Source organism: Gavialis gangeticus, unplaced genomic scaffold (genome assembly GCF_001723915.1).
Source record: "Gavialis gangeticus isolate Ggan-Ray unplaced genomic scaffold, GavGan_comp1, whole genome shotgun sequence".
In the NCBI taxonomy this organism is placed as follows: Eukaryota; Metazoa; Chordata; order Crocodylia; family Gavialidae; genus Gavialis; species Gavialis gangeticus.
Window position 1 is genome coordinate 6072374 of NW_017729011.1, and position 10662 is coordinate 6083035.

Here is a 10662-nt window from a genome sequence, read left to right on the forward strand (position 1 = left end):
GAGCCTCTCGCAGCTCCATCCCACGCCCCGCCCCATCTTGACTATGCAGCATCTGCTCCTGCCCCACCCCCACCACTGGGGCCTAGATTTGCCCTCCCCACCCCCACTTCCCTCACAACAGGCTTACCAGCCAGACCTGGCTGCTCTCCACACTGCTGGGCTGTGCTTCTGGCCTCCTGCATGCTGTGCTGGGGCTGTGTGCATGCATGGGGCATTTATTGGCCACATTATCAGCCAAAAAAAGCCAATTGCTGATACTATCAGTTTTCCTTATATCGGTGCTGATCTGATATGGGACCAATACATTGGTGCACCTCTAGTTAAAAACCAGTGCCCTGTAGAAAAGAAGAGGTGGAGCAAGCCTGCCTGGATTGGCTCATTCTCCATGCCCCACTTCCCGGCCAATACAGGCAACAGGTCTAAACCCTGAAAAACAAAGGCTTGTTTGTCTGCAATGGTGCTGTGTGTACTAGAGAGATTTCAGTAAGGACTGGCCCCTCAGAGAGAGCAGACACTGATCTATTGGGATAAAATCCTCTTTCATGGGGATTAATAGCCATCCTGCAGCAGGACAGGAGCCAACCTTTAACTGCCTGCGGTCAAGAAAAGGCTCCACTTTCGAGCAAGCTTTTACATAATTGTCCACAGAAAGTGGTTCTCTGCCCCTTCCTAAGAGCGGCTGGTTATGGATGACAACTGAAACAAGACACTGGAGTAGTTGGATGCCTGGGAGGCAATACTCAGGCTCCCATTTTCTCCGCTGCACCTCTGCAGCCCCTCTGAGGGCACCAGGAATGCCTGGAGTAATGGCAGAAGATTGTAACTCAACAGCATAGACATCAAGCCCACGGCCCATAGCCCACAAGTCCATAGTAGTAGTAGGAGAGTCTGCTTCAAAGCAGGTGCTAGTGAAAACTCACTTCAGTAATCTCATGCCAGCGGTGGCTCCCAGATAGAGGGGAGTTACCGAATGCTTCTCCTTGGGAACATCTTTCAAGGCCTGGTTGAGACATGACTTTAAGCTGTTCCCGGCCCCTGAGGGTTCCTTTGCATAGCTGGAGATCCCACCACCTGGAGATGAGAAGAAGACATGCCTTGTTCCCTGGCTGCTTGATCCCAGGGGTGGTGAGGAACCTGAGGAGCAGTCCCTGCCCACACAACTCCTCAGAGGGCTGTGTCTCAAGCCCTCATGGAGGGAGTAGGGGGTGGAGAGAAGAAAGAGAAAAGGCAACAGCTTTTCAGCTATGGGGCCCTGGATTTTTCTCCTCCGAACAGTGCAAGCATTGTGTGCAGTCCCACCTTGTCCGTGTCTTTCCCTCACATTCATTTGTCTGGACAGAGCACCTGCTTTTTCTACATCCTCTTTTGTTGCTGGTGCTAGCTCCTTCTAGGGAAGAGCTTTGTCACTGTGAGAGAACGTAGCTCTCTCCCAAGCGTTTCAAAGGGCAGGAGCCATGGGCCTTTTGTCTGAGCCTTTGTGCATAGCTGGGAAAATGGGAAGGGAAAACAAACCATCCTGCAGGTGCTTGGCACCATCTTGCAGTTCAGCAGGGCTGTTTTGTGCTCATCATGCCACACCCAGGCATGCCCACAAAAGCCTGAAGAAGCAAATCCAAAGGCCAAACAAGATAGCCATACTGTCTCTCCACCCCCTATGATATCTCCTGCTGGTTACCTGCCAGCCTGAACCAGCAGGTCTTCTGCAAGGAAAGCTTGGCACAGACAACCCCAAGAGGGGGCCACTCCAGGAAGTGCTCCACCTCCTGCTCCTAGAGCTTTACCCCTAGCCCAGGCTGCCCAAGAGTTTGGGCTGATCTTACAAGGTGCATCAGGATACAGCCCCAACTAGCAAAAACCACCCTGGCATGCGATTGCCCCAAGGGGATTCTGCCTGGCCCGATCAGAGATTTGCTCTTACATCCACGTGATAGGAGCATGTCACATGCAGGTTCCATCAACATGACAAGGTTTGATAACCAGCTAATGATCCTCTCAGCTCACTTGGTGCTAGCAAACACCAGGGAACTGCGTCACGGGAGAGACATTGCTGTATATCTGTAGCTTCCAATTCATGCCTGTATCCACGTGTTATGGGCAGCCTCCCATAATGTCCTGGTCCCCACAGGACATATGCACTGAGGGACTCCAGCAGCTCATGGAACAATACCCCCACACAGAGGACAGGGACTCTGTGACACTGGCTTCACAAGGAGGACTGGCCTACACTGCGTGGCACCAGTGTGCCCAACCCATGCCAGGACAGTAGAGGTGCCAGCCTGGGTGCCTGGCAAGAGCAGGACACTGCTAAGCTGTCATAGGTATGAAATGTCTTGCCCATTGGGCCCCTACTGACAAACCATGGTGAGCAGAGCTGACCCGAGGGCGGCAGCTTCTGAGGTTTTTCCGTTTGCTTTCATTCTACGCTGGAATTAAGCTAGAGTTTTTCAAACGTTTCCATGGAAGCAGAACGGGGTGGAGGCACCTGCTTCCAGAACCAACTCTGCGCTTTGGGATTCAGATGGGAGGAGTTGGTCTGCAGCCAGGTGCCCGGGGCATTGTCCCGGGAGACCCATATTCAAGACTCAGCCCTGCCTTGATCGCCCCCCTCCGAGGGCATTACATTCCTACCTTTCACATCGCACATGCTGTGCTGGCTGACAATCCCTGTGTCATTCTCTTTGTCTGCAGGCCACTTGTAGACAAACATGGCAGTGTGGGAGGATCCAGCATCCAGAACAATTCCATACTGTGGATCAAGGGAGAGAGGAGAGAACAGTTAGGCTGCGAGAGACCAAAAGCACAGAAAATCCAGCCAGGATCAAGTCCAGTATGACTCTCCTGAGGGCCCTGTAAGGGAAACTTCAGAGATTAAAAGGCCTGCGTGGCATTACCCATGGGCCAGGGATTGCAAAGCCATCTCCTGTCTGAGAGCCAGCTTTGGGCACCAGATGCAAAAAGCACCCTCCCTGCAGCCAGAGAAGCTGGGCACAGTGCAGCCTGACTTGCAGGAATCCAACACGTACCTGATGCACCAGGCTATTTTGCAATCTTCACCCTCTTGCTTCTTCTTGGGCAGGGCAAATACCCAGGGACCTAGCCCCCCCCGCCACACCTGCCTAATCTCAGCCTACTGCCCAGAGACTTGGCCCTCAAGCACTACAGTTCAAAGACTGGCAGTGCAGGACTGGGCCTTACTTTCTGTTTGACCAAGCAGGCCAGTCTCTCTGTCAGGAGCACTAGAAGGTTTCATTGACCATAATGGTAAAACCACAGGAAGCTGCCAGAGTCTCAGCTACACCAGGGCTCTGCATGGTGCTAACCCTGGGGAAGCTGAAGTGGTAAGAACGCTGATGGAAAGTTTTGGTGCGATTCCCTAAACAAAATCAGAGTCAGAAATCTAGAGCTTGGGCAGAAGTCAAGAGCCTAGGGCTTTCGGTTACTTCTGATCCAAGCCAGAGCCCATGGTTTGCCTTGCTCTCACCACTACACCTGTGTTTGAGATCTCTCTCCTTTTACTTCCCTTCCCCCTGGCACGGAGATGGATACATCCTTTTCCCTACCTGCCATCCTCTCTAACAAGCAGAAAGCCTCCTGGACTTTGTCAATAGTTACTTATTACAAAGGACTCCTACGCCAGGCTGACAGATCACTGCCCATTTGGAGAGATCAAGCAAGACACCTGGGTAGGAACAACAGTCCAGAGTGAAGCCTCCAAAGAAGGGCAGAGAAATAACTAATTAGCACTTTGTCCATATAGGGATCTGCCATTCTCTTTCTATAAATAGCCTCTTCTCCCTCCTGCCAAATGAGGACTCCACAGCCCCTGGCAAGAAAACCAAAGAGGATTCAGCTTCCCCTGGTTCTGAGGCCCCCGTCTGATACCAGGTTTTCCCTCCTTGGCAGACTTGCATACACATCAAGCTTTTGCATTTAGCTTGCCATCTGATGAGGCAGTCCAGTCAACAGATGCCCTGTCCCAAGCAAAGCCAAGCCACTCAGGGCTTTGCAGCCCTGGTTTCAACTCTGGGGTCCTTTGTAGCTGCTGTGGGGGACACCACTGCTTAGGTTTAAACTCAGTCTAGTTCTGTTTGGCCGCACAGCATTAGAAATCAGCCTTAAGGAGGTTAAATGCATTTATTTTTTGAGCCTTGGCAACAGAACATCTTTATTTTCAATGTAATATAGTTCCTGTTACAGTGCTAGGGACAGGACTCACTCCTATGCCATGGTGCTCATGAGGCTTAGGCATGGATGGCTACAGACCACTGGTGTAAACAAGGCCGTATGGTGCAGGGGTGAATTTTACCCTCTCCTCCAGAGCTGCCTGCTAAGGCTTGTGTCCTCCTTTAAGTGGTGTTGTGGGGCTGGGACCTGGGGTCTTGTGTGGAGGTGAATTCCACACTGGGGTGTTGGGGCAGCGTTGGGGGGAACCAGTCCCCACGCTAGTCTTTGTCCTTCTCTACCAGCTCCATCCCAACAGGAGACGGCAGGACTCTGGAAACAGCACTAGTCTCTCTCTGTACCAAGACCCTTGGTTGTACAACAGTGCAACACCCCTGCCAGCAGCTTTGTTTTCTCCTCCAGTCCCTGACTGACTTCCCTGCTCTCCCTGCACTGGGTGCCCGAGTGTCCTGCCCAAGTACGGTGCCCATTGCCCCCAGGGCTGAGCACTACTCTGGCTGGCGCAGACCACAGTCGTTAGGGCTGGTGCAGGACCCCTCAGTGCCTAGCACTGCATAGACAGAACAAATCACCATGTAAAAACGCGGCAGGGCACAGCAGCTGGAAGCAGATGGAGAGATGGGGCAGCGCAAGGCAACTATGAAGCAATATCAGTCCGGGGCCAGGTCAGTGTCACAGCACAGTAGCAGCCCAGATGCAGTCAATCAAGTGGCCAAGAAGGGTGCAAAGAAGATGATGAGGTTGAGGAGGAGGAGGAGGTGGCTCAGTGGATGTTTATAAGGAGCTTCTCCTGGGCAGCAGTGGCAGCCTGGAAGGAAGCACCCAGGTGCCTGCTTGGAAACCCAATGATAAGGTGGCATAGGCTGAGCAAGAGTAGGGCTGAGCTCCTCCCAGCACCCCTCCTTCCCAGCTGCTGTGAGGGAGAGGGCCCCAGCTGGCTGGCAGGCTCCCATCTCCCTAGGACACACCCCTTGGCAGAGGTAGTCATCCTGGGTGTTGAAGTGACCTAATCCCCCAGCCAGTGCAGGCTTGTTCCTGTCTAGATCCAAGCTGTGGGGCCTGTGCCACTTTCCTTGGCCAGCCTCAGCGGATGGCAAAAGGGAACTGCCCTCTGCCTTGAACAGCTCTCACGGTGCAGCCAGGGCCCGGAAGCAGCTCATGGGTCACAGATTCTTCAGTCCTGTTCTCAGGGCTCCTGGCAATTCACTTTGGGAAGGTCCTTCCCTTGTTCGTACCCTACCTTGTGTAAAGGAAACAACGGTGTCCCTCTACCTCCTAGGGAGGCTCTTTGCAAACGTTGAAGGGATCAGTGCAGGGAAAGCAAAGGAACATCAAAAAGTATGGTGCTAATTCAACTCTCTTCCCCCCTTGTAGAGCCTAACTTCCCCTTGGGCTCAGCTGTTACTTTCTTTCATGGATTCTAGATCAAGCCCCAGCAGTTTATACACTAGAGGAGTTTTCTCTTCTCTCCTGCCTGTAAACTCCCCAATAACTGACCAAGGCTGAATTCACTCCAGTGCATGCACAAGCAACAATAAAACTTTGCAGCTGGAACAAAATTCTGCAGAATATATATGGGATTGATTTACTCAGTTTTGTACTGAAGAAAGAGAAGACACAAGGGAGAAGCTAGTCCTCAGAGCTTAGAAAACAATACTGCTGACAGCCCGTAAAATAATCAACAAGTAAGAACGAAACTTGTCCAAGGATTACTGCATGGGCAGGAAGGCTTTGGACCAGGTCTTTTTCCAGCTATCAGACACCAAAGTACAATCCTATTCCACTGTGCCACCATCCTAGCCTTAAGGCAAAGGTACTGAAAGCAGGGAGGAGGAGGACCCACTAATGCCTTTTGCATTAATGCTTTTGCAAGTGCAATAGGATCATACTTTAGGTGCTCAAATGAACTAATAGCAGAAACAGGATCTGGCCTGTCATTTGTATTCATCAGAATACAGAAAAGCTGCCAAACATCCACTGAATTCAGAGTGAACTGGTGACTGTGAATCCAAGACTTGGTGAATGCCTCAGTTTGGTAAAAACAGAGCTGTTTTATACCATACAGCTTTTTGCAGCCACAGACTTTAAATATGTTGCAACATTATTTTACGAAACGAAAGAGGAGCTCCCCGAGTAGTGCGGAAGTCAGTGTTCATATGGTAAGAACAAACTACTAGCACAAAACTCTCCCTGCACCTTCCCAGTCCTCTTGATAAAACAGCTTTAAGGAGTTGCATCCAAAGCACATGTTAGAACAGCTCAAAACAAGCCCCAGCAATAACTCTTTATTGTTATAAAGCAGACTGCCCTGCGCTCGTTTGCTTCCCTGCGCAGTGACAAATTCCCGGAGAAGGGAACTGGGCTCCAGCTGCCTGTCATACAGACTGTCACAGAGTTACAGAGAAGTAGGGCTGGAAGGAGTCAGGACAGAAGCCAACCCCCTGCCTGAGAGGCTCATCCCCATCCAAACCATCCCATACAATTCTGCTGTCTAACCTCTTAGGAAAACCACGTTGTCCCATGCTTCTGCTTCCTAAAGACCCTCAGGTTCTGTGGCCAGGGTTTCCAAGATCTGCAAAGCCTCTGGAAGTGTTTAGCCATGGTTAAACTACTGTGCCAGCTTCAGTAATTCATATGCAGACAACACTTCCACTTCCCCTGTTCACCAAAACCGCTTGCCCTTGGAATGGGCAGGGAATTATGAAATTCATTCTGGCGTAAGAGGGAGCAGATTAGCCCCCTCCTACCTGGTGTGGATGTCAGTGGGCATCACCAGTGTGACATACAGGCTACAAGTGCCTACCATGGAGGAGTCTGAATATGTTACCATGTTCAGGATTGTTTCCATATATTCACAGAGCGACACTGCTGAGCAGACAGGGCAAGTTACTGCTTGAATCCAGCCTAGTGAGTCTCCTCCGCAGAACACATCCTCTACCTAGAGGTGCACTTCAGCCCTGTCATTAACAGGCACTAGTATCTTTGTAACCTGCTGCAGTATCCCCTTTTCCACAGCAAGAGATCAAGCAGTGTACTGCACTGTTTCTCCAGGGTGGAGTTCAGTGTCATCATCCCCATTTCACAGATAAGGAGACTGGGGCATAGTGCTGAAGTCACTTCCCTGAAGCCACAGGATAACTTTGGGGTCCAGACTCCAGGTTTCTCAGCTCTCACTTCTCCTACATCACCACCAGACACAGGATTCAGAGCAGGAGTCCCCCAGGACACTGACTCACACAGCTCAGACCGGAAAGGGTCATTTAAACCAGAGGCACGCTGGGTGGACCGTGTGAGGGCAGGGGTCTGTGTGGAGGCCTGCTCTAGGCACGGTGTGGTGAAAGCTCTCTCTCAGCTCTAGCCCACTCATCCCACTCCAGGAAACACAGGTCTAGGGTGCATGACTTGTGCTGTGAATACAACTCCTGCAGGTTGACAGGAGCAAGTCATCTGTGACCATTTGACAGGAGCCCTCATGTTTGCCTCTGGGCCACACTGGACAGTGAGAGCAGATTTTTACTTTGCTACAGTTACCCCGGTTTGAAAAACTGACTTCAGGAACACACACATGAAAGCCAGCTGGAGCCCTTCAACCCTACGCAGGACACTGGCTTAACAGGAAACTCCATGTTATGATTCTGTAACATGCAGACCACCATCTCTAACACCAGGTGGGCACCAAGGAGCAGGGCTGGAGAGGACCCTGGCAGGGCCAGGACACACAGAACCCTTAGGGCATCGGGGTTTATTTTTCCAGGGCATAAAGTGCCTCTGAGTCAGGGTGGTGCTCTGGCCCATCTCTATGCAATGCTGTGATTCATGATGGTAAGTTCATGGCCATACCCAGACCCAGGAACTTCTGAAGGGGATTGAAACCCAGGAGGCATCACTGCTGAGTAACAGTGGGGTGAATGTCAGGGTCTCCAGAGGTGAAGCAACTCTGCCTGTGGTTGAAAACACTTCAGATCTCACAGTCCAATAGCAAACCTCCCACCCACCCTTCGCAGGTTCTGCACCTAGCAGGGTCCTTGTTGAGATCTGGAGGCACTCCAGAGGCTTCCGTGTTCCTCGGAGACCCAGCATATACAAGGCACATGGAGATCGGTCCTGACGTAATTGCATACGGCACAAGGCTTTCCTGGTTGATTCCACAAAGGATGATGCAGCCTCTTAATACACCCTAACCTTGATGTGTGCAGGGGAGGGGTGTAGGGGTGCATTCCATGATGCACATAGGATGCTTTTGTTCAACCCTTGGCTGAAAGGTGCCAAAGGAAGGTTGGATATTACCTTGACCTCAAACAGTCATACAGAAAGTGACAATGTATGATGATGGAGGAAAAGAAACTCCAATGAAGCAAGTTTAGAATGGTCTCAATGAGTTTAAGAGAGGGGTACCGGACATTGTTTAGGTATAGGCCAGGTTTTGCTTTCTTGCAGCAATATAGAGCTGCACCTCTGTGCCCTCAGGAGTGTGCACAACAGGTCAGGAGCCTCCAGCCTACTCTCCTCGTGAATCAGTACACACTATTTTTTCATGAGAGAACAAGTCAGGCTAGAAAGCTGCTCACTATCTCAGGGTGATGTTGTTTTCATAGGAGACATAGGAACAGGACCCAGGGAACACTCACATTATTTAGCAAGGTCTCCAGATGTAGCTCTGAATGCATGAGAAAAGCAAATCTTCTGAGAGAACAAGAGCTATCTTTACACAAAGCCAAATTCCATACTCCTTAATCATATAAATTCCCCCTTTAAGTCTACAGGAGATTTGTTGCACTGAAGCCTCCAGTCCAGAGCAGGACAGCAAGTTGGGTGTGTCCAACCACGGCAATCTCATCTGCAGGGCCTGTGTCTTCTTGCTTAATTGACAAATCACACCCTCCATAAATAACTAAAGCCACTATGGGCTTAGAGAGTCCTCCTGGGTCTGTCAGGAGATATGCTGCAGCTTCCTTGCCAGGAAATCTCAGGCCATTTACAGTCTAAGTAGCCTTTCGCACTGTATATCCCAACCCCTGCCTGTAAATGCTGGAGGCATTTGCAGTCATGACCGATCCACGTGAAGTTTTGATGTTTTACACCCAGAATTGAACTGAATTAGGTTACAAGAGCACTGCTGAGAATTTGCAAGGAGGTAGCTGAGAAAATTGGTAGCGCTCACAGAGGTGTCAGGAGAAGGCCGTACGGAAGGGAATAGAGGCTGCTGATTAGTTTCATTATGAAACGTAGGCTACCAGGCACACCAGCATCAGAGCACTTGCAGGGTTGGCTACAGAAAGCCCGTAGGTCTTACAAAGCGCCAAGTCATCTGGCCAAGCCGTGCAGGATGAGAGGGCAGGAGAGGTGAAAGTCTAAGCAAAGAGCAAGGCTAAGCTGCAAAAGTGACAGAAGATGGGAGGAGGGGATGTGCAAGTAAGTAGGAAACTGGGTGAGGGAAGCAGCAAGATGGAAACTAGAGGGCTTCAGAAGAGGTAGATGTAGCAGTAGGAGAGAAATAAAAACTTAACAAGGAGAGCCAGAGGCCAAGAAGGAGGGCTGTACAGCATGTCAGGACGGCGATGTTTCTATGAAGATGTGTGGGGGGTCTCAGGGCTGCTGCAGGCCAGGTCCGGGGTGCACTGACAAGGCTGTGGGGGGAGGCCAGGCAGTAACTACCTGCTCTGCACCCAACCCCAGTCAAGGCAAGAAGGGCCCTTGCAAAACACTAAACTCTATGATAAAACCCACCAAGGAGGAATGTCCTAAAAATCAGTGGATAAGCTAAGAGTCAGAGCCTGAGTAACATGCTCCCAGCGTGAATGGCAGGAAGGAGTCAGGACAGAGTCTGCTTCTCTGCATTTGCCTTGCTTCTCCATCTGCCCAGGGTGGTCACAGGGCAGGGAACAAAGATGGAAATGCACAAGGATAAGCCAACCTATTGATGCTAAGAGCTGTAATCTCAGCCTCCCTCCCTCCTGCTTACAGACTTTGCAGCCCACAAGACAAACATGCACAGCCACCTCCCTCCATCAACAGCTTCCCAAGTGCCTCGAGTGCCTGATCTTTCAGTGTCCTGGCCATTACATCCATAGGACTCACAGGAACCATCAGGTCAGAACGCACATCTCTCCAGCCCACGCACAGTCTCCAGGGAGGTCTAGCCTTCAGCCTTTCCCAGAACTTGGCCACGGGCACAGGTTCCACAGGAACAGCCCTCACTCCAAGCACATGACCATGCCGCCTTAACTGCAAATCTAAAACACATTTTTTGGCCACTAGCCAGCCAGAACAGGGAAGACCTTTTGCAGATGCCTTATATTAGGGGGCTCCATCAGTGGGACCATTCCCAGTTATATATACTGGTCCCAGCTGCTTTGGAAAATACATCATGTAGAACTCGGTTTACACCCATCCCAAACACGAGATCCAAGCTGATTTGCAGCTGGGGTGGGGCAGGGCATGGGACAGAGCTGCAAGCAGCTCATCTGAGGAGTGCAGGGA

At 51.0% G+C, this 10662-nt stretch overlaps 1 protein-coding gene across 1 annotated transcript in view; it reads right to left on the reverse strand.

Annotated features, from left to right (window-relative positions):
* ENTPD2 (ectonucleoside triphosphate diphosphohydrolase 2) overlaps nucleotides 1-10662 on the reverse strand; it is a 41457-nt gene that overhangs the window by 13285 nt on the left and 17510 nt on the right. The window contains exons 2-3 of the mRNA XM_019510452.1: nucleotides 2629-2746; nucleotides 921-1071 (exon numbers count right to left, since the gene is read on the reverse strand). Of these exons, the coding sequence (XP_019365997.1) occupies nucleotides 921-1071; nucleotides 2629-2746 (269 nt within the window). The remainder of the gene's footprint in view (nucleotides 1-920; nucleotides 1072-2628; nucleotides 2747-10662) is intronic.